The sequence below is a fragment of the Populus euphratica genome, unplaced genomic scaffold, assembly GCF_000495115.2.
Source record: "Populus euphratica unplaced genomic scaffold, PopEup_1.0 scaffold2.1, whole genome shotgun sequence".
Lineage (NCBI taxonomy): Eukaryota > Viridiplantae > Streptophyta > Magnoliopsida > Malpighiales > Salicaceae > Populus > Populus euphratica.
In genome coordinates, this window is record NW_011499846.1 from 7,611,000 (window position 1) to 7,635,634 (window position 24,635).

Consider the following 24,635-nt stretch of genomic DNA (forward strand, 5'->3'; position numbering starts at 1 on the left):
TCTAGATCTCGTCCAAGTTTTAGCTTAATCATCATTTATTTGGGAGTATAATTATAGTTACTTTTTAAATAATTTTTGTATTAAAATACATGTTAATAATTTTTTTATTTTAAAAAAATTATTTTCAATATTAATATATTAAAATAATTTAAAAACACAAAAAAAACATATTAATTTAAAATAATTAAATAAATAAATATTTTTTAAATATAAAAATAAACATGCTGGCACACCCAAGTCGGCAAAGAAGTGTGAAAGCTTCTGGATGAAATATTTAAAGCTAGGGTTCATCATGTATGTGTTTAAGATATACCTCAACTTTATTTATATGATGGTTACTGGAGGTTTACATGGTTGTTAACTTTAGGGCCTGTGAGATTAACCGTAGTGCATGCAAACTGATCCGGAAATCCACGTTAATCTAAAAAAATATATATATACCTCACCGAATTCGAATTGATAAAAAAAAAACTCAAAAATCTCTTTTTAATTGGTCACATAGGGTTAGATGGGTTATTTGATCAATTGATTAAATTAAACCGGATTTAATAATTATATGCTTTATAAAATGCCATGTACATTAAAACCAGAGCATTCATTAAAAAAAATTGCCTCGTGCACGCGAATGCAAGATGATAACGGAGAAAGAGAAAATCTTAGCAAGACAGTGGTGCTTCCTTCCCAATTGACAAGCACAAGAAGCACATGATGTACGATTTTGAACTTTCTTTGCTGCGGTAACGGAAAGAAGATACAAATGAGTCCTGTTTGCTCGTAGAAAAGCGATATTTTTCCTGTAATGTTTTTTTTTTAAATAAATATTTTAAAAAAATAAATTATTTTTTAATATTTTATAGTATTATAAAAAATGCATTAAAAAATATTTTTTATTGTTTAGTTATGTTATGAAAATAAGCTAGAAAATTATTTATTAATATTTTTTTAAAGTTTACTAAAATAATAAAAAACAAATTTTATAAATTAAAAAATTGAAAGAGAATGAATTTGAAAAAAAAATTATAAATTATTCTAAATTAAATAAATAATAAAAATTAAATCTAACAAATAAAAAATTTAAATAATAATAATAATAATAATAATTACAATTTTATAAATTATTTTAAATAAAATAATTAACAATAAAAAATAATCATCAAATTTAATAAATAAAAAATTTTAAAAATAATTTTTCATAAATCAATATCCAAACAACCATCCTAAAAGCTTAGAAATCTTTCACTTCCTCGCATGTTTTATTCATCTAACCATGCAAAGCTTTACCACCAACCTCCCCATCTGCACTAATTGCAATAGCACCTATATATGGAAGCAATTAAAAGAACTAATCAAACGAATTCAAATAAAAAAAATGCATTGATAAATAAGTTCTAATTGTTTGATAACCTAAATAATCTCATACCATGTTGTACTTAAAGTATTAATAAATAGTAAGATAGAAGAATTCGTATAAATCAGGGAAACAATCAAGTTCATTCTCAATAGTATAAAAATTCATATCTTTGTAATAGTTTGAACCATTTATAACACTTCAAAAAAAAGAAGAAGAAAAAGACCAAGGTTTTTTAAAACTCTAAAGTTACGATTCTAAACTGTAGAACAAACTTTGTTTTGATATATTTTGAATTCAATAATTCTTAAAACTACTCTGAAAAATAATAAATTAATTGTTTATATGGTAACTTAACCAATCTAGGCTATAAAGGAAAACCAGACAGAAAATAATTAGGAAAAATATGAATGTTGTCACCATCTGCCATGACATTGCGACATCCAAAAGTTGAAGGAAAATTTAAGAAAATAGATTGTAGTAATTAAATGAATCTTATTATATATATTACTTCGAGAAATTAGTTATGTCCAAAAGAAAATTAATATCATTTTTATCACATTTTTTCAAATGAAAATTTACCTTTGTTATTTTTCTTGTCATAAATTTATTTTTCATTTCATGTTCAAATTATTTTATGATATTTATTTCATAATTCATTTATATTTATTTGTGAGAAATTTGAATTCTGTCCTTGAAAATAAAAAATTTGTCGACCTGATCACTTGTAAAAATTTGATGTTTATGTTTTAACTCCCGTATTCATGTTTATGTTTTAAAAAAAACAATTTTTAAAAAAATACAAAACTGTAATTCATCTAAATAGACCCAATCCTCTCAACCCTATCATAGGATATTGATTCTGCCATTTTTCCACCTACAAAAAGTAATAACATCAGTGTAGATCCCAAAACTTTCAAGTATTCAAAATCATCCACAATAATACGTACGTAAATCAACAATATATCAAAATCATCCAAAAATTTATACTTGAGCTCTAAATCGACCTTCAAGAGTTGCTAGGTTGGCCGAAGGGCTGTTGGAATGGCGATGACAATTTTGGATAATACTAACATGTGGATTCACGCCTCGCTAACATTGGGATGCGTGTAAGCACACGCCACCGTTGCTGGACTATATTTTAAGCTGGGTCGGTAGCGTTGTCTTCTCCTATTCGATTTTGTGCTAACGGCGAGCCTCACCACCACTTTGGAAGGATATCGGTAAGGGGTAGCTTTGAATTTGTTTCTTTCTGCTTCCTCTCTTTCCACTTGTTTGGATGCTGTTATTGTTGTTTGGAGTGTTGTTGTTGCGTGGTGTTTAATTCATTGCATGGGTTTTGGTGGAGATTCGGTTCGGTGCGGAAGAGAGCTTTTGTGATGGGTAGATTGAAGGATAGTTAGGGTCGAAAAAGGTCGAGGCTATTGGGTTTATGTGCTTAGAAAAATAGGAGAGCAGCTGTTGGTGGTAGTGAAATTGAGTTGAGTTGTCGTGGCTGGCAAAGATGGAGGGGCTGTTGCTGCTAGAGAGGGGGCTGCTCGGGGGGTCAACATTTTTATGGCCACAAGGTCTTCGAACAAAGAAAGAGTTGTTACATATATTATGTGGCTCAGTGGTGTTGGCGTAGCTCTCCTTCCTTCGAACTTCGGTTCGAGTTTCAGTAGGAGTGGGGTTAGAGAGTTATTTCCTCCGTGTCTATACTGGGTCCTCTCTGTATGGTATGCCTGTCACCCCCGCGGTACCTTATCTGTTCACTAGGCTTGCAGGATGTTCAGTGGGCCGTGAGATTAGTCGTGGTGCACGCAAGCTGGCCCGAACACCCACGTTAATAAAAAAAAAAGAGTTGTTACATTTTTTTTTAATTTTTTTCTTTTTTATCCCTTCCTTTTCTCTCATTCTCCATGCACAAATATTTTTCTCCCCCAAAATTTTCCTCTTCACTTAATGTTTTTCTTAACATTTTTCCTCTGAAGATTTTCTTCTTTCTCTCTCTTTCTGCTTGATTATTTTTATTTCCCTCAATGGTGGCTAGGGTCTTCCTTTGCACCCCCTTCTTTCTCTATCGCTCACACATCTTGTATACTGATTTATATAGGAATATTCCTATTCTAGATTCCATGGTTTTTTTTATCCCTCATTGTTGTTTTTTTTTTGTTATTCAATTTGATTATTTCACTTACTAAATTTTGTTTTATACACACACACACGAAAACAATAAACAAGAAGGTAAAAAAATTACAAAAAAATGGTTGGAAATTAGCTGAATTGAGTTGAGAATATATTTTTTTAGGTTTTTTTTTTGTATTTTCAATTTTTTTTAAAAAAATATATGTTCCAAAATTAGAAGGTAAATAATGGGTTATGACACAACAGTTTAAAGATTCAATCTTTACAATATTTTAAACCATTTAATTATGAAGTATCAAATAGATAAAAGACTTTGCTTTGATACAATTTGAAATACAATAATTTTTTAAATTGCTTAAAAAAATAACACACCGGTTGTTTGTATAATAGTTAAACCAATCGAGGATATAAAAGAAAACTAAACCCAAAATAACTAGGAAAAATAAGAAGGAAGCTTGAAAGTAAAAGAAAAAAAAAAGAAAATTCTAACCAAAATCTTCTGAACTGATTCAGGAATCATTTGGAAATGCGATTTAACCTGTATTTCTAAATAAATTAATTTTTTTTTGTTAGAATTTAATATGATTTGTATGTTTTGGATCGTTTTAATATACTGATGTTAAAAATAATTTTTTAAAAATAAAAAAATATTATTAATATGCATTTCAATATAAAAAATTATTTAAAAAATAACAACTACCACACTACCAAATACTTTTAAAAGGGTGTTTGGTTCCGTGGTTGCTTCTGCTTTTGAAGCAACCATAGCAACTCACCTGTGTGGTAATGCTCCAATAGTAGATTTCTACTGGTAAGGCCTACTATTAATTGTAGTACAGGAAGCACCAAATTGCTGCTTCTTAAGCTAGTTGGAATGGCGATGACAATTTTGGATAATACTAACATGTGGATTCACGCCTCGCTAACATTGGGATGCGTGTAAGCACACGCCACCGTTGCTGGACTATATTTTAAGCTGGGTCGGTAGCGTTGTCTTCTCCTATTCGATTTTGTGCTAACGGCGAGCCTCACCACCACTTTGGAAGGATATCGGTAAGGGGTAGCTTTGAATTTGTTTCTTTCTGCTTCCTCTCTTTCCACTTGTTTGGATGCTGTTATTGTTGTTTGGAGTGTTGTTGTTGCGTGGTGTTTAATTCATTGCATGGGTTTTGGTGGAGATTCGGTTCGGTGCGGAAGAGAGCTTTTGTGATGGGTAGATTGAAGGATAGTTAGGGTCGAAAAAGGTCGAGGCTATTGGGTTTATGTGCTTAGAAAAATAGGAGAGCAGCTGTTGGTGGTAGTGAAATTGAGTTGAGTTGTCGTGGCTGGCAAAGATGGAGGGGCTGTTGCCACCAGAGATGGGGCTGCTCGGGGGGTTAACATTTTTATGGCCACAAGGTTTACGAACAAAGAGAGAGTTGTTACATATATTTTTTTTTTAATTTTTTAATTTTTTATCCCTTCCTTTTCTCTCATTCTCCATGCACAAATATTTATCTCCCCAAAAATTTTCCGTTTCACTTAATGTTTTTCTCTACATTTTTCCTCTAAAGATTTTCTTCTTTCCCTCTCTTTCTGCTTGATTTTTTTTTTTTTCCCCTCAATGGTGGCTAGGGTCTTCCTTTGCACCCCCTTCTTTCTCTATCGCTCACACATCTTGTATACTGATTTATATAGGAATATTCCTATTCTTGATTCCATGGTTTTTTCTATCCCTCATTGTATTTTTTTGTCATTCAATTTGATTATTTCACTTACTAAATTTTGTTGTTTTTTTTATATAAAAAAAAAATAATAGACGAAAACAATAAACAATAAGGTAAAAAAATTACAAAAAATAGTTGGAAATTAGCTGAATTGAGTTGAGAATATATTTTATTTTCAATTTTTTAAAAAAATATGTGTTTAAAATTAGAGGGTAAATAATGGGTTATGACATAATAGTTTTAAGATTCAATCTTTACAATATTTTAAACCATTTAATTATGATGTATCAAATAGATAAAAGACTTTACTTTGATACAATTTAAAATGCAATACTTTTTAAAATTGCTCAAGAAAATAACATAGTTGTTTGTATAGTAGTTAAACCAACCTAGGATATAAAAGAAAACTAAACTCAAAATAACTAGGAAAAATAAGAAGGAAGTTTGAAAATAAAAGGAAAAAAAAAATTCTAACTAAAATCTTCTGAACTGACTTAGGAATCATTTGGAAATGCGATTTAACTTGTGTTTCTAAAAAGTTCAAAAATTTTTTTGCTAAAATTTAATATAATTTGTATGTTTTGGATTGTTTTGATATACTGATGTTAAAAATAATTTTAAAAAAATAAAAAAATATTATTAATATACATTTTAATATGAAAAATTATTTAAAAAATAACAACTACTACACTACCAAACACTCTTAAGAAAGTGTTTGGTTGCGTGGTTGCTTCTGCTTTTGAAACAACCAATGCTCCAACAGTAGATTTCTACTGGTGAGGCCTACTGTTAATTATAACTCGGCCATAAATTTGCAAGAAGTAGCAAACTCATGAATAGTTAAGCATACTCCACTGTTCATGGGTTTTTTTTCCATAAATAGTGGAGCATGTTTCACTGTTCCGGCCGGACCGACCCGATTGAACGCTAAAAATATGTTAAAGTAGGTCTGATCTAACAAAATAAAAAAATATTTTTTATTTATAATTGTGCTTGATGATATAATATTTATAAAATTTGATCGCAATCCTAATTTTATTCTTAGTTATATTTTATCTATGTTGTTGCGCTCTTAAAAAAATTAATGGAACAATAAAAAATATTTTATATAAAATATTATTTATTTCATGATATAATAGTAATAGTTAAATCTATAATATTTAAATTAAAAACCATTAATATTAATATATATTTTTTAAAATTATTTTATAATCTCAATTTCAAAAATATTCTTAATCAAACACATTAAACTATATTTTCTTCAACCTTAATTTCAACCACAATTTTAACCAAACATCTATTTTTTCAAACTAATCTCAACTAAAAATACTTTTTATAAAATAACTTTTTTCAAACCACAACCATAATAGCTACCACAATACCCAACACACTCTAATCTTAAAAACAACCTTAACTAGTTTTAGTTGACTCGAATAACAGAATAGCTATCGCAATACCAAATATACTCTACACTTGAAAACAACCTTAACTAGTTTTAGTTGACTCCTGTAAAACCAGGCCCGTAAAATGATTTGATAAAATTTTAGCATGACTCGGTAATCAGATTAAAAGCTGGATTGGTAAGTAATACGTCCCTTTACGTCCTAGTACAAGAATTAATTCTAAAAAGACTAAAAGAAAATCATATATTTATCCATGTAAATTCATTGTACGTAAAAAAAAAAAAAATCTTGTTTTTTCACGCTGTATTTACCCGACCACGAAACAAAGTATACTGAAGACCAGGTAATTGCCTCTAGCCATTGTGACATCACAAATCAGTGAGATACACCAGGCAAAATAATCCCCAGATGTCCTTCAATAAAGCTCCCACTACTGGAGAACCCTTTACAAAGATGCTTCGTTCAAATTCCTTTGAACTCCTGAAAGCTCAAGCAGTAGATCATCCAAAATAAACAAGTTGTAGCATCCTGATTCCTCAACCGGTGCAAAATACATCAAACCCACTATATCTACTAGCAATGGCCACAGGCCACCTCAAAATCTTTCATAGACCGATCCCCTTCCTAACTAAATGCATACATAGGATCACTCCTTGCCCCCATTTCATAAGATAGTGTTCTGAATACTCCATGCCACAGCAAAATTTGAATGCACATATAGGTATTCATAAAATAGTAAAGCATCTGTTCAAATTTACCAAGAAAAGGGAACCACTATCACAAGCTAGAATAACAATCAAGTAATAATAAATGGATTAAGGAACTCAAAACGATGCACTTGGAACATGGAAGTTAAACAAGATGGAAGGTGCCAACCTTATCCTTGTCGCAAAACTTGTAGAAATGCACATCAAAACAACACCTCACAGATTGGTTATGTCAAATGTAATGAGTTGATTTTCCCAAACTATTGCACCAGTGCTAACATCGACAATGATAACTCACATATCACTAGAACATCTTAAATCCATAACAAGGGTCAAACTTCAAGTTATATCCACCATTCAGGAAACAACTTTGCAGATTCATCTAGTTCTGTGATTTACTATTACCATAAAATAAGGTCAAATTCAGAAATTTCACATGTTACCCCATATCTACCAACAGTAGAAACAAATGACAATGAAACAGAAAACAACAGGAACAATAAAATTCCAAAAGGGAAACAGATTGCCGTTCTTATCCCGAAAAAGAAGAATGAAGAACGATTGTCAAAATTTCAGCAAGGAAGTTCTGGAAAGAAATGCTGATAGCTTCAACAACCATTCATCTGCAAACAATTAACTGCCCGCAAATAAATGTCTACTAAAACACCATATGGTTCAGTTAATGATGGGATTACGCTAAACATCCACACACACCAATATCGACCACGAATTTAAGTTAAAACACCTCCCATAACTCCCAAAAACAGAGGAAAAAAAACAGTTAGAATAAAGCATAGAGTATGTGATATAGGACAGGGTAGTCAAAGGTACAAAAAATTAGAATTCCCAGAAAATTAGAGAAAGAGTAAAGAAACCCTGTAGAAGAGGGTAAATCCAAGTAGAAGAGGGCGAAGGAGTTAGAAGAAAACCGTATAGGAAAGGGTTCAAATACACAGAAGAAACATAATCACTTCTGAAATTTTAATTCATAATAAATGTTTTCTGCATTTTACAAAGGATATGGTGTTTATATAGACACCAAGAAACCTTAATGTCCTAAACTAACAATAAGAATCATAATAAATATTAGTTTTAATAATAAATTAACAAAATCCTAAAAATCTATCTAAATAGTAACAAAATTCCATGCATCATAGATTACAAACAAATAACTAAACTACATTGTTCCTATGCTACATCAATATGGAAATCAAACAAAAACCTGCTACAAAGAAAAACGGGGCTAATTTATGTATTATACACTAGTAGTTCACGATACATGAACGATAAATCTCAAGAACAAATAACAGAAAAAAATATACAACACAAACGAGCTGATACACTGTCAAGGTTCTCGAGGATACAAATGAATTGCAAAATAATAGTAACAAATATTCACCAGTAAGCAGCTACAGGGAGAGCTGAGTTAGAACATTCAGTGACAATTTTTTGTGAAGATAATAGAGTGGAGAGGAGTGTGGCATGAGAGATGGAACTTTACCATGAGAATAACCGAGACTACAATCAGGAGGAGAATAAAGCATACGAGACATGGGCAGAGAGCTACCACACACTTGCTCTCCCCGCCCTCGTTTCCCGCTTTCTCCTCGTCTTCCCTGTCTTTGATCCACTGCGAGTAGCTCCGTGGCAAAGCACCACCACCATTAGACTTGCCCATTGAAAATGGGTGTGATCTGATTGTATTCAAGCGGTGACTAACAAAATAAGATCTAAATTTAGCTCACGAAGACAGTAGGAGGGTGATGGTGGTGGCAGGTAGCTAGACTGGTGGTTGTCTTTTGAGTAAAGAAATCGCTATTCACGACAAGGCTGTAGGTTTGTCTGTCTAGCGAAAGGATGGACCCTTTCTCTGGGCCTGATCAATTAGCTACTTTGATTTGTATAGGCCAGGCCAAGTCAGCCTGTTAAGAAGGCCCATTTTGTAAAACTGCTTTGAAAGAAAGCTCCTTTTCTTTTCCAGAATTCCACGAAACAAGAGGATGACTGCCAAATTTTACTTTTTTAAATTGTTTTTTTATTTAAAAATAATATTTTTTAAAAAAATTATTTTATATATTAGTACAACATTACAATAAAAAAATGTAAAAAAAATTAAAAAATTTAGCAAGTAAAATGCCAAACGCGTTCTAAAATTTAATTTGATATCTTTATTCTTCTGATCAGACTCTTTATTTTTATTTATGTTAATGTTAATCATTTATTAGAAAAGAATACTTGAAAAGATTGAATGTCTGGTTTTTTAAAAAAATTTATTTAAAAATATATTAAAATAATATTTATTTTTATTTTTAAAAAGCTATTTTTAACATTAGTATATCAAAATAATTTAAAAATGTTTAAAAAATTAATTTAAAACAGATAAAAAAATTAAAATTAATTTAAAAAAAACATAAATAAATGACTCAAAAACTACTACAAATGGTGTTAGGTTCCTGTCAAATTAACCGCATGCCACCATGTGTCATTTAAATAAAGAAATTTAATGGAGAAAATATGTCATAAAGTTTTTACAGGTAAAATTATGCAGTAAAAATCTTAAACATCAAACTAATTATTTTTTCCCTTTTCACATTTTTTTCAGAACAATATTTATAAACTTTAACCTGCTTTTGTTGTTTGGATTTGTCTCTCATATAATGTGTCTGTAACGAAAGAAACTATCATTCATGTGGATTTAATCAAAATGATTAGGCATTTAAATAGCTAGAAATGAATCTATTAATCAATAACCCAATTTTTCTTTATGTTTTTCATTGTTAAACATCATTATTGACATGCACGGTTGACAACTAATTAGTGGTGAGAGTAAAGGCTTGACTTTAGTGCAAACAAAGAGTAACATATTCCAAGCACATGGTTCCCGTAACTTTTCTTAACTTGAATCTGAGATTATAGAAGAAACAAACCTCTTGATGTATTGACCAACTCAATAGTTTTTAAACATCATTATTAACATGCACGGTTGACAACTAATTAGTGGTGAGAGTAAAGGCTTGACTTTAGTGCAAACAAAGAGTAACATATTCCAGGCACATGGTTCCCGTAACTTTTCTTTCTGCTTTTAAATGTTTTTAAAAACTATTAAAAAGATATTTCTGTATGTTTTTAATAATTTTAATTTATTAATTTTAAAAATTATTTTAAATTTGTTTTTTTTTAAAGCTAAACTCATTTTAGAAAACATTCTCCCAATCTCAATCAACTCTTAGAAGTGCAGCGAACAAAGGAAGCTAATTAACGAAGATCGAGAACACGTACCGGGAATCTCATTAAATTCCCGCCAGCGACATTCCAAATTATTGTTATTATTATTATTACGGTAATGCCTGGAAGCCAAATTTAAAAAACTCCACTCTCCACCTTTTTCGTTCTTCATCTTCCCAATTCATCTCATTTATTTTGCTCGCTCTCTGTGTTCAGTCGCTACCTCTCTGGAAGCCGCAAAAAATAAATAAAGATTGAAAAAATGGCACCGTCGCGTAAACAGAGCAACGGTAGATCACCAATAGTAAATCCACAGCGCCAAATAACTGCCTTCTTCTCCAAGACGACGACGACTCCTCCTCCTTCTCCTTCTCCCACGCTCTCTAAAAAACAAATCCCTAAATCCTATACTAAACCTAACCTTAGCCCTAGCTCTCGAACCCAAAGCCCTAGTTCTAGCCCAACTACTCCAATCTAAGCCTAAAACCCCCTACTAGTTATTGGACAAACTCCTTCACCGTCTTCTTCAACAATTGGATTGTGTTGCAAAGAGGTGGTGGAGAGGAGGGTTAGGGTTTACTGGCCCCTGGATAAGAGCTGGTACGAGGGTCGTGTCAAATCTTACGATGATGAATCGAAGAAGAATTTGATACAATATGATGATTCTGAAGAGGAATTGTTGGATTTGAGCAATGAGAAGATTGAGTGGGTAGAAACATGTGTTAAGAAATTTAAGAGGTTGCGCTGGGGTTCTTTGGGATTTAGGACGATTGTGCTTGAAGATGATGAGATGGAGAATGTCGAGGGCGATAATGGCGGTGCTGGTGGTGACGAATCAAGTGATGAAGATTGGGGAAAGAATGCGGAGAAGGATGTTAGCGAGGAGGAGGACCTTGATTTGATGGATGAGGAAGAAGCGGATGATGGCAAGAAAGGAAAGAGAGGTGGGAAGGATTCGAGGAAAAGGAAAGCGAGTGGAGAAGGTGGAAAGTTGGATTTGGGAAAGAAGGGAAAGAGTGGTGGGGATGCGAGTACGGGAGGAGTCAGGGTTTCAGTTGTGGATCCTGTAAAGAACAAGGAGAGCAAGTAATTTTTTCTTCCTTCTCTATTTGTTTGGGATAAGGAGGGTTGTTGGAAGAAATTTATGACGTGGATTCATCACATTTTATTAGAAAATCCTAAAAAGATGTACTGAAGTCAATAACAGAATGGGTATTGTTGGACAGGCTGGAAATACTGACTCGTTAGACATTACATGAGAGTTTCTTTATGATTCAAAGGGCTTCCTTTTATTTGTAGTTTCTATCTGGATATGCTTGTCTCTGCAGTAGCATCTTCATTTATGCTATGATCACGGTTACTGCCCAAGGATAATTATTTCGCTACAGTAAATGTTTGCTTCTATAAATTTTTTGAATAAAAGGGGCTAGAACAAGGTTTTACATTCCCATAAAAAGGGAAAACATGACAATTAGGTCAAGCATCGCTGTTGTTGAATTTGTGCATGTTTTACTGCAGATGGGGTTTTCGATGGCTTTGATAATGCCTTGATGACTGATGCATCAGAAAGATTTAGCACGCGTGAAGCTGAAAAGTTTCCATTTCTTGGACGGTAAGTTCTTATTGCAACAATGTGGTCCGTATGCTCTAGTCTTCATTCATACCTATGATCGTACATCATTTTGAAGAGAATGGAGAAACCATTCACTTCTTTCAGCACATTGTCTGCCTGCGTTATTTTCATTTTTATCCCTTCTCACGCATGTGAATCTCATGTTTTAGGCCCACTGATGTACATCTTGATGTAGTGAGGTCAACCCAGCAAAATAATGAAGTTAATAAATAAAGAACAAAGTAAATAGTTGATGAAGCTCCAACTGTTTGTTGTTTTGAATGAAGCATCACCCTTGATTGCTACTTGCCTTGATTCTGAAACAGAGAACGCAGGGATGCAAAGAGAAGGCGTCCTGGAGATGTAGATTATGATCCCAGGACTCTATACTTGCCTGCTGAGTTTGCAAAGAGTTTAACAGGTGGCCAGGTAGGGGCTTTCATTCACTGATTGGTTTGAAACTATTTCAGGAGCTGTCCTCTTGAATTTCATTGATTGTTATGTGCAGAGACAATAGTGGGAGTTTAAGTCAAAGCACAGGGATAAGGTTTTGTTTTTCAAGGTATGTACACAAGTCAGATGGATTTCATACATTCATCAAATCTCTCTTGACTAGGTTCTGCCTAATAATAATTATATCATTTATGCTGGTGCAGATGGGCAAATTTTATGAGCTCTTTGAAATGGATGCCCATGTAGGAGCTAAAGAACTAGATTTGCAATATATGAAGGTAGGATTCATTAAGTGCTAACGATCATGAATACTGTCTTTTGGACTTTGCTGTCTTTGTTGACTCTTTCTCAATGCAGTCATTTAATCAGAAGGCATCAAAATTGGCCTGAGGCATTTGTCTTCTATTCTTGGTTGCATATTTTGGAATTTATTTGTTTCTTTGGATTTTGACTCAAGTTATTATATGATTCCTTATTGGATGCTCAGGGAGAACAACCTCACTGTGGCTTTCCAGAGAAGAACTTCTCTTTGAATGTGGAGAAATTGGCTAGAAAGGTTGGCCTGTACTTATTTTCTTCTTTTTTTATTTAGCCTCGTTTTTTTCTCCAATGAAATTTAACAAGCTGCCTTGAAGAGCATGGTTACGGAGTTCTTGATGTAGAGCAGACAGAAACACCTGAACAGTTAGAGCTTCGTCGCAAAGAGAAAGGTTCTAAAGACAAGGTCTAAATTTATTTCACGTCCCTGAAATGATTTCAATTTTACCTGGGAATTTCATCTTCGACTGTTATTCTGCATTTGATTGAGCAGACGGCTCTGTTATTTGTTGATGATCAACCTGCAGTCATTTTAGGACCATGTTTAAATCAGATTCAGAAATCACTTGAAACTTAGGCTAGATGTTAACACTAATCACATGTTGGATTACTTGTCTTAATAATGTTTTTTATGATGTTGTAGGCATTCTCTTGTTAGTTTCTTTCATCCTAAGTTAGGACAATTATTTCCCATTTGTTTAGGTTGTAAAACGTGAAATATTTGCAGTGATTACAAAAGGAACACTAACTGAGGGGGAGTTGCCTTCTGCAAATCCTGATGCTTCTTATTTAATGGCACTGACTGAAAGTCGCCAGAGTTTGGCAAACCAAGGTCTTGAGCGGATTTTTGGTGTTTGTGTTGTTGATGTCACTACAATCAGGATCATTCTTGGACAGGTTTGTTGATTTTTATCAGATTTTATTGTGTATTAGTTGATGAGATTGTTTTTGAGGCTTTGTTGATAATTCCATTGTGTCATCTGTTTTGCTAATATCTTTTTATTGTCATTTCCCTTTTCAAGTTTGGAGATGATGCTGAATGCAGTTTATTTTGCTGTCTATTATCTGAGCTGAGGCCGGTAGAAATTGTAAAACCTGCTAAAATGCTTAGCTCCGAAACTGAGAGAGTAATGGTGAGACATACTAGAAATCCCTTGGTCAATGAGTTGGCTCCCCTCTCAGAATTCTGGGACACGGAGAAAACTGTTCAGGAAGTCAAAACTATCTACAAGCGTGTTGGTGATCTTTCAGCTTCTGGGCCCTTAAATAAATCAGATTTGGATACAACTAACCTTAATGTTGAAGAATACAGGCCAAGCTGCCTGCCCAGCATTTTGTCAGAATTTGTCAATAAAGGAGAAAATGGAAGCCTTGCTCTCTCAGCTCTTGGAGGCGCTCTCTATTATCTTAAACAGGCATTTTTGGAGGAGACATTGCTTAGATTTGCAAAATTTGAATCCCTTCCTTGCTCTGATTTCTGTGATGTTGCTAAGAAACCATACATGATTCTCGATGCTGCTGCTCTGGAGAACCTTGAGATTTTTTAGAACAGCAGAAGCGGAGACATTTCAGGGTAAAGGTGTCATATGCACTTAAATATGCCAATTTTTTTTTCTCCTGAAAATTGTTTGAGGTATTTTGTTATCTATGAAGGACACTGTATGCGCAACTGAATCATTGTGTGACGGCATTTGGAAAGAGGTTGCTGAAAACTTGGCTAGCAAGACCATTATACCATTTGGAATCAATTAAAGATCGCCAGGATGCTGTAGCGGGTCTGCGGGTAAGTTTCCAGTTGGTATTCATTTTCTAGCTTGAGATGTCTTGCTAGGTGAACTTTATATATATATAATTGGAATTGTAGACCTTGGTGAACAATTCCAAAGCCTCTAATGCTTGAACTAAAATTTACAGTTTATGGATTGATGATTTATTTTAAGGAAAGTGTCAATTAGCTATCATATGCTAGCTTTTCCATTTGAAAATCAACGGGCTGTGTATTAATGAAAAACCTAAAACAGCATTACTGTTTTGATTCCCAAATAAATATGGGGCTACTATCATTGGCATGGTTCATTGCCTTTTCTCTTTCCATTTTCTTGTTCCATGTTTTTCAAAAAAATGGATTTCTTAGTCTTCATTGTTGTTTGCAAAACTTGAAATCTGGGGCTTGCAGCTATGATGTTGAAGGTTCAAGGCTTGAGAGCAGCCACTTCTAGCAAAATTGCAGAAGGGCAGGACTGTTTTGAAATGGTCCCTTCAAAGTTAATACTTTGATGGGACCATAAATATCTTTTGGCTTTCAAAGTCCAAGGAGTATAGAGTGTTTTTCTCGATATGATTAAATGCTCTCATAATTTTTCAAGTTTTATTTTTTAGCTGAATATTTTGATCTCTTCAATTTTTTGCTTGATAGTTGCATTTCTTTTATATTTTTCGTTCTCTAACCAGCTAATTGCTGTTTGAGTTTGCATTCTGATATCATAGCTAACTTTCAGGGGGTAAATCAACCCATGATGGTTGAATTTCAAAAGGTGTTCTCTGGGCTTCCAGACCTTGAGCAGCTGCTTGCACGCGTATTTTCTATGAGGTAAGGATAACAAGGAATTAAGCATGCATCAAATGTATTTTTCTAGAATTATGCAAGTACTGAGCTTCATGTAAACATGTTTCTTGTGCATTATTTTTATTGAAAAACAATGAAGCCAACAGAAGAAATGCAAATAAAGTAGTTTTATGCAAGGATCAATGCAGCAAAGAAGCAGCTTCAGGAGTTTATATCCGCTCTATGTGGCTCTGAATTAGTGGCCCAAGCATGTTCTTCACTTGCAGTGATTTTGGAAAATGTGAAGTCTGGACGGTTGCATCATTTATTAACACCTGGTACTTTTCAGTTTGTTGTTCTTTTAATGTTTTTATATGATTGTAGTTTGGCATCTTATTTTGTTATGTAATTGTAGGTAAAGGTCTTCCAGACATCCTTCCAATTCTTAAACATTTTAAGAGTGCCTTTGATTGGGTAGAAGCCAACAATTCTGGACGTAAAATACCTCATGAAAGTGTCGATGTGGAGTATGATTCTGCTTGTGAAAGAGTTAAAGAGGTTGAATCTAGTTTGGCTAGACACCTGAAGGAACAACAGAAATTACTAGGGGACAAATCAGTAAGTTCCTGTCCAGAAATAGTAGTCTTCTCTTAATTTGTTTTAGTAAATAACATCTTCTCTCATTACATGACCTATTTTACAGATTACTTATGTCACAGTTGGAAAAGAGGCATACCTGTTAGAAGTTCCTGAACATTGGCGTGGTAGTATTCCTCAAGATTATGAGCTGCGTTCATCCAAAAAGGTAACTGATGCATAGTGAATGTTTGGTTTCTGACACTTACTTGAAAAAATAGCAAGTGTTTGGCCAATTAATCAATGTGACAGGTGTAACATCATCTAATTTTTTATTCTATTGTTAAAAACATTTGAAAAGTCATCACCAGCTGTCACGTGGTGATGCAAATACTGCTATGGTAGAATTCATTAACAAACTTTGTGAACACATGCAAACATAAGCAAATGAATTGTGTTTCTTGCTTTTTTGGCTTCCTTAAGAATGTACTTGTCATTGTGCCATGGAATTGCAGCAAAAGAACTTGGAATTTAAGTCGTTTATACTGCTTTTGCCTAATTTTTACCATGGTCATGTGAAATATTTAAAGAAAAGGGCTTGTAAACATGGTGTATAATATAAATAGATAGGGTCAGTATCAGCTAGCATGCCCATAAAAGCTGGTAGGTTCAAAATATGTGATTAGGTGTCAAAGAGTGAATGAGAATGATGGTGTATGCATGTAGAAGAATGACCTGATTTTACATTTATTTATTAGAAACTACAATCGATGTCAACTGGGTCCCTTTTTTGTCGGACAAGGAAACATTGTGGCTGGGATCTTAACTTTGGCTATAGCAAATAGCTTACTGGTCTTAAGAAATTTGGTTTTCCTTGTCGCTATCTTGTTTAAATTCTTGTTCTACATGCTGCCTGGGACATGCAGGGCTTCTACAGGTATTGGACTCCAAGTATAAAGAAGTTCTTAGGAGAGCTCTCACAGGTTGAATCTGAAAAGGAGTCGGCCTTGAAGAGCATTTTGCAGAGGTTAATTGTGTGTTTTTGCAAGTACCATGACAAGTGGAGACAATTAGTTTCTGCAACTGCAGGTTTGTGCACCAACTTTATTCACGTAGAATAGGATCTTGATGATGAATATGTATCTCTCTCTACACTACAGCATTTCTGTAGAAAGCTAACAAAGGCAAATTGTATTTCAAATAGAATCCAAATTTTCTCTCTTTCAAACACGCAGGCGCTCCCACTCCTTTGTGGGATGAAACTATTGTCATGGTATGATTTCAATTCATTTTGACTGAAACTAGTCACATATGATGCAGAACTGGATGTTTTGATCAGTCTGGCAATTGCAAGTGACTATTATGAAGGACCTGCATGTCGTCCAACCATTGTAGGTTCATCATTGTCAAGTGAAGTACCATGCCTTTCTGCAAAACAATTAGGACACCTGTTCTCAGGAGCGACTCTTTGGGAAAGGGTGCATTTGTCCCAAATGACATTAGTATTGGGGGTTCTGGTTATGCCGGCTATATCCTTCTCACTGGTCCTCACATGGGTGGAAAATCTACTTTTCTTCGGCAAGTTTGTTTGGCTGTGATTCCGGCCCAGGTAAACTATCTATCCTTAAAAATGTATGTTTTGCCTGGTAACCATCCACATTCTCCATCTTTGATATTTTTTTCATAGATTGGAGCCGATCTCCCTGCTGAAAGCTTTGTCAGGATGTGTGCAAAAGATCATATTTGGCAGGCCAGAGTACATTTTTGACGGAGCTTTCAGAAACTGCATTGATGCTGGTGAGTTTTCTTGGTAATTTTGAAGCATTTGATTTAAGTGAAAGGGTCATGTTCCCCCAGTTTATAGATGTGGCTGAATCGATGATGTATAGGAGGATGTTTGTGATTGTGAGTAAAGTGCCAAAGTTTATGCAGCTTTTCCAGTCGAAATAACATCATAGAAATCAAATTAAAAAAAATATAAAACTCATTTTTCATCTAGCCCCATATTGTATATCCAAGTTATTAGGAAATCAGTTAAAGCATCGTAACCAAGAACTGAAATAAGAATAGGCCAAAAAACAAGACTCTAGGACAACCAATTAGAAATTAAATAAACCATACATCAAATGATGAGCAGAGGCATTCATGATTGGAAAAAAATAAAGCCATAATGCAAAATCATCTACCCTTTCAACTCCATTGCTAAACTATCACACACTGCATTGCTTTCACGGGGATTATTGTTATCTTAAAATATTCTAACTGAAAAATCTCAACCATTGGATTTATAAAGTCCACTCATTCAATGCATGAAATTTTTAGAACTGTTTTTGAAAAGGATATACAGCAAGGTTACTTCTAGGATAAATTAGTACAAGGACTAATTTTACATGCATGCATGTGTTAATTTAATGTTTAGAAGCAATACAAAATTACAATGAAAATACATTAAAGGGATTAAAGATGCATTCTTTTTCGCTGAATGTTTCTAATGGTCTCCTCCAGCTGTTCCATATTGATTTTTTTGTTCACTTGACCATCTGTGCCAGCCTCCTTCATCTTCTTACCTTCACCTCCTGAGTTATCTGCTGAGAATGTTAAGATAGGGATGTGAACGGCATAAAACTTCTCCTCTTTTCTTATCTGTCTTGTTGCTTCACACCCATCCATTTTTGGCATCTGTTGAATACAAGATATTAAAACATGGTTAACGTAAACTTTATAATAAGATAAAATTATTTGCATAAACCCATCCATTTTTAGGAACGAAAACAATTGATAACAACATGAAAGGAATGAGATTCATATTCTCTACCTCGCAGTCCATTAATATGTAGTCATAAGGAAGCACAATAGAGTGGTTGTATTCCCTTTGGTTGTGCAGACCCATGCGAACTAGTTGAAAAGCTTCATCTCCATTTTCACAAACCTCAACAGTTGCACCATGCCCTTGAAGAATATGCCTGGTCACTCTACGGGATATTTCATTATCATCAGCGACTAAGAATTTCAACCCGCTTAGGGATTTGCCTTCGCTTAGATTACCATGTACTTCTTGGATCTCTGAAGATCTAACTGGGAGCCTTTTAGTTGGAGATTGTCTTGATTTGGATCTAACATGAGAATAATCTGGATCATCTAACAAAGGATTCTTCCTGTTTTTTTTATTTTTTGACCTGCCTTCTGCTTGTGAGTCCACTTGTTGAAATGAGTTTTCACAAGTTGATGGAATCTTTAACTTTGTTTTTTGTGAAGGTGTTGATGAAGATGAACCAGGATCTTTAAGATCATTTGTTTCTTGGATTGTACTTCCTCTCTTTGATCTCGAAATAAGTCTATGACCCCCGAATTCAGGTAGAAGTTGTATCACTTGATACAAGCGAGAACCATGAAATGGTCTCAACAAAATGTCATCTCTTGGATCGATCAAATCCTGTTCAAAGCCTCTCAAATTGATACTTCGTAAAGTTGGTTTATCCAGCCAAACAACCTTGCAGCAACTGCTATGAAGGTATCTTTTAAATTCAGCAACGACTCTACAAAGTTCCTGAAATGGTCCAGCACCAGCATCAATCACAAGCAATACAAAGCCTGGCGCACCTCTAAGGTTGGCACTTCTACTTGCGGATGGTTTTTGATCTATCCCGTCCATGGAACTTAAAGGCACATCCTTCAATGATCTAGAGTTAAAATGGTCACTTCTTGAGCCCAAATCAGATTTTCCTGAAGAACTATGTGGAGAAACATTTTGCCTGGCTGTTATTCTCTTTAGAGTAGAATCAAGATGCTCCCATTCCTTAACAGATGATACTTTTATCCCCAAACCCTGTATGTATTTTTGTGAACTTCTTAGCCGCTCTTCATTTTGAATCAAGAGAACAACATGGGATCCTTCAATCTTGGGACTGGAACTAAGTAGAGATAGCCTGGGACTAGGGGTGCGAATCACTAGGCCTGGAGAAGAAGTTCGAATAGTCAGCTGCGAATAGTTATGCTTACCATCGGGCATTGAATCCCCTTCAATCTCAACTTCAGCATTTTTGTTATATGTTGAAGGTATCTCGCATATGTCAAGGAAAACATTGAACTTGAAGCAAGTTCCCTTCTCGTCATTCTCTTTATTCACAATTCCTATTTCTCCTCCCATTAAACGCACCTGGTGAAAATTATTTAACAAAGGTTCATCAAAGTAATATAATCAAAAGTAAAAATAAGAAGGGAAAATGTTTTGAGGATTTAAACACGCTTTAGTGCTTAATGTGCTATAAAAAACTACTAGTTAATTTGTGAAAAAGTTGAGCACGTACCAAAGATTGAACGATGCCAAGTCCTAAGCCAGTTCCTCCTTGTCCAAGAGCTGTTTCTTTGACTTGAACAAAATTCTCAAACACTGATTTTTGCTTCCATGAGCCTACCTACAAGGTCATTTGTGCAACCATCCATTTGTCGTAAATTTGTGTCTAACTCGGAACCTGCATGCACTTCTGCATAGCATATCTCTATCAAACCAGTAATGCCTGCTAAAGCCGCTCGAATGTCATGGCTAGCACTAGCAAATGCAAGACTCTTATTCATACTCTTTCGTTCTGCTTGTTGTGTTGCTTCCATTTGCTTTATTAGTGCTGAACACAAGTGCATTTCTCTTTTTGCAGACCTAACCACTAGCAATATGAAACTAACAATCGAAACAAAAATCGCAGCAATCATTATAATGAATAGAATGAGGGATATTTTGGTGCTCCTGTTAACACTGCTTGTTAGTCCATTGTATGGGAAAGCCAATGCATATACCTGCAATCCAAATTCCCATAAATTGTATGAATTCAGAAAGCAGTTATCTATAAATTTCAAACTAATTTATGAGCCAATCTTGCATGAATGATTTTAAGTGACAACCACATATAAAAGGCTTGAATTTTATGATCTCTAAATGAAAACACAGCAGTATACCACAACAAAGTATGGAAAGTGACCAGAAAGTAACTCGTGACTAAAATCTTGTTCGAAGATTCATTTTTAAGATGCATACTTTCAAGAATGATACATACCGATTGCACTCCCACAATTTCAATCTGGGAGCAGGAAACTCTATACTTTGCTTCCCCAAGGTACACCACTGAATCTTCTAGCTTGCCATTATTCAGCATGCATGAAACTGCGTTAGGCAGTCCTCCTACAAGAACTTTGCCGGATTGGGTAGCCAAGTACAAGCTTCCACCATAAAGTTCTACGTTGCTGAAGAAACTAGTTAATGCTTTAGCCGAAAACCCTAAAGAGAGGACTCCTTGTCCATTTAAGCTAGCTGTGTTAAGGAATAGAGGATCTTGAGTACTGTTCCATCCACTCTCAAATGAGGCATACCCTTGACTACTATTTAATGCTTGCTCAATCCAGCTTGCATTCGTTTTAATGAAAGGAAAGGATTTAACTGCATCTCCATATAATCTTCCTGTGTCTGAATCTACAGGTTGTCTATACCAAGAAAAGTTCCTCGCATTTGAAGCTGTAGAGTTTGAGTACATAGCAAATGTTTGGTTTCCTTCATAATAGTATGTGAAGAAAAGACCTCCCAGTCCAATATATGAAATCTGTGATATGAAAGGAATTACTGAAAATGCTTGAAACAATGAGGGAGCTACCTGCAGACAAAAGGAGAAGAAGAAAAAACTGAACTTGCCACTCTTAATGGTAAATTAATGGTAAATTACCCCTCTTTGTATGACATATTATTATTACAAATACTAATAACTTCTTAAGTATATGAATTGAGTATGGACACAAACCTTATTCTCAACATCATACGATGAGAGTATGCTTCCATTGATGGAGGAACTCATAACTCTTGCTAAATCTATTGCAGATGAATTTATGGGGTGCAATAATTTAGCTATGTTCTCAATTTCAGACAACAATCCAGATTGAACAACATGGGCATTGAAATCCATCTGCTTCTTCATCTGTTTGATCATATTATACCACCATGGTACCACTACACAAGGGAGTAGCAAAACTCCAATTGCCTGCATTTAAGTTTGTACAAACCTTGAGTGCAATTCCGAATGCAGTGGAATAAATGAAAAGGAGCATAATAATTGTTAAAGAAATATTAGATGAAAACCCACTTTAAAATAGGTGATTATCATCGAAGAAATTAAATATTTTTATCAGTATATTTCAGGCACGCAGTGATATACAAGCTACATTGAAAATCAAACAAATAGTAAAATAATTTCGCATGCAAGTACGTAGTTTTATTAAAATGAACGAGTGCAATACCAGAATAATGAAGATGAGGACAGGCCTTGACGCTATCAATGAGCTGAGCATCAATGAGTTGAGCTTCATTGGATTTTGTAGATGCAATCAAACAAGGCCAAAATGAACTCTCTGCATCCATGAAAACCATAGAGAATCAAATCAATAATATTTCCACAAATATAGAGTGGCTAGACAGTTTAAGACTAGGATGTCAATGCTTGAAGAGATGGGTGAAAAAAAAGGCTTTTGACGTTGGACGCATTTTCCATTGTAATGAGAGCTTTTTCTGCTGCAAAGGAGAGGAAAAAGGCTGTTGGTATTTTTGAGTTAATGAAGAATCACAAATATAGAGTGGGTGTAGAGACCATTAATGCTCTGCTTGATAGTCTTGGGAGGGCCAAGCTTGGGAAAGAAGCTCAGGCACTATTTGGGAAGTTGGAAGGTAGGTAGGTTTACGCCAAATTTGAGGATATATACTGTATTACTTAATGGATGGTGCAGGGTGAAGAATTTAATGGAGGCTGGGAGGATTTGGAACGAGATGCTTGGTGAGGGTTTTAAGCCTGATATTGTCACCCATAATATTATGCTTGAAGGGTTGTTAAGGAGTAAAAAGAGGTCTGGTGCAATCAAGTTCTTTGAGGTCATGAAAGCCAAGGAACCATCACCTGATGTTCGGAGCTATACAATTTTGATCCTGGATCTATGCAAGCAAACTAGGATGAAAGAGGCAGTTGGATATTTTTATGAGATGGTTGATTCTGATTGTCATCCTGATGCTGCAGTTTACACATGTTTGATGACAGGCTATGGGAATCATATGAGGATGGACATGGTTTATGAATTGTTGAAGGAGATGAAAGAAAAGGGCTGTTCACCTGATGGGAAAACTTATAATGCCCTTATCAAGTTGATGACCAGCCAGAGAATGCCAGATGATGCGGTGAGGATGTACAAGAAGATGATTCAAAATGGAATTGAACCTTCGATCCACTATCACAATATGATCATGAAATCTTACTCTCAAATAAGAAACTATGAAATGGAGAAGAAAATATGACAGACGTAGAGAAGAGAATAGAGCAGCAGAAGATGGTGGTGAATTAATTCTCTCTTATTGATATATAAAATGAGACGTAAGCACTCACAATACAACTTGTGCAGGATGTAACTATGTATATAAGAAAAGGAGTAACTATTAACTTTCCATAGTTGTATTTGTTTCTATAGTTACAGGATTTCTTCATTATGGAGGCTGATTTGTTTTTGCATCCAGCTAGTTTCCATGTATGGTGGGTTGCCATTCTGGAGTGTAGTAGCTGTTGGAGCAGGATTTCTTGATTATGGAGGCTGATTTGTCTCTGATTTGCTTTCAACTGTAATTTCCATGTATGGTAGGTTGCCATTCTGGAGTGTAGTAGGCGTTGGGAGTATTTTCCATGCAATCTTGGATGTTGGCATGACAGGAGTTGATCAAGATTTGGTTAGAGGATGTTGCTGCTGCTGCTCATTTTGCTGTTGCAGAGTTTTGATTTATGAAGCTGCATGGAGATGAAGCTGCGTTGCTTGCTGTTGTAATGCTAATAAATGGGTCGTGCAGTTTGGGATGAGATGAGTAAGAAAGGCTTTTGCCCTGATGATAACTCCTATACTGTTTTCATTGGAGGGCTTATAAGTCAGGGTAGATCTGAAGAGGCATGCAAATATGTGGAGGAGATGATAGAAAAGGGAATGAAAGCTCCTCAACTAGACTACAACAGATTTGCTGCTGATTTCTCCCGAGCTGGGAAGCCTGATATACTTGAGGAGTTAGATCAAAAAATGAAGTTCTCTGGCAAGTTTGAAGTCTCTAATGTGTTTTCCAGGTGGGATGAGATGATGAAGAGAGTTAAGCGAAGAGAACCTGGTGATAGAAAGTGTACTCAATGTGCCCGTGTACTCTGTTTATGAGATGGATGGATGATGGTCGGCGAATATCATTTCTTCTTGTTCTTTACTGATGAATATTTGTTTAATGATTTCCCATGACCAGTGGTGCTGGTTTGTGTTGTATAATTTTGTATTCATTACGTCCCACATTTCTTGTTTTAATTCTTATTTTAGTTATTTTCCAAGAGATATGTCACTTGTCTTTAATGCAATATAAATTGGTCCAGTGTTTATTGTTACTCTACTTTCCTTCTCTATGATTTTTCTTCTATTAAGCATTAGATCTCTTCTTTCATGTAGCGAAGAAAACTATTGTGTTTCTCTGCCATTTTCCAGTGTTGTTGCTGAGGTTTGCATTCATTTAATTAAAGGTAAAACAAATCATTAGAGTGAATTTCCCGGGTCACTTTTGAAACAAAGTGGAGGCT

General features: G+C 34.6%; 3 protein-coding genes and 1 pseudogene across 3 annotated transcripts in view; 2 read left to right on the forward strand and 2 right to left on the reverse strand.

Annotated features, from left to right (window-relative positions):
• Positions 1 to 23,405, reverse strand: part of CKI1 (Signal transduction histidine kinase) — a 33,704-nt gene extending 10,299 nt beyond the window's left edge. The window contains exon 1 of the mRNA XM_011043071.1: positions 23,334 to 23,405. The gene's annotated coding sequence lies outside the window, so the exon portion shown is untranslated. The remainder of the gene's footprint in view (positions 1 to 23,333) is intronic.
• LOC105137338 (DNA mismatch repair protein MSH6-like) lies at positions 10,548 to 23,922 on the forward strand (annotated as a pseudogene).
• LOC105137331 (histidine kinase CKI1-like) lies at positions 18,375 to 20,408 on the reverse strand. The gene is made up of 2 exons (XM_011043049.1): positions 18,836 to 20,408; positions 18,375 to 18,699 (listed from the first exon to the last, which is right to left on the reverse strand). The coding sequence occupies exons 1-2, from the start codon at positions 20,165 to 20,167 to the stop codon at positions 18,478 to 18,480; spliced, it is 1,554 nt and encodes a 517-aa protein (XP_011041351.1). The 5' UTR covers positions 20,168 to 20,408; the 3' UTR covers positions 18,375 to 18,477.
• On the forward strand, positions 22,505 to 23,585 carry LOC105137324 (pentatricopeptide repeat-containing protein At3g62470, mitochondrial-like). Its single transcript, XM_011043037.1, has 2 exons — positions 22,505 to 23,373; positions 23,509 to 23,585. The coding sequence occupies exon 1, from the start codon at positions 22,649 to 22,651 to the stop codon at positions 23,336 to 23,338; it is 690 nt and encodes a 229-aa protein (XP_011041339.1). The 5' UTR covers positions 22,505 to 22,648; the 3' UTR covers positions 23,339 to 23,373; positions 23,509 to 23,585.
• Positions 23,923 to 24,635: the final 713 nt, after the last annotated feature.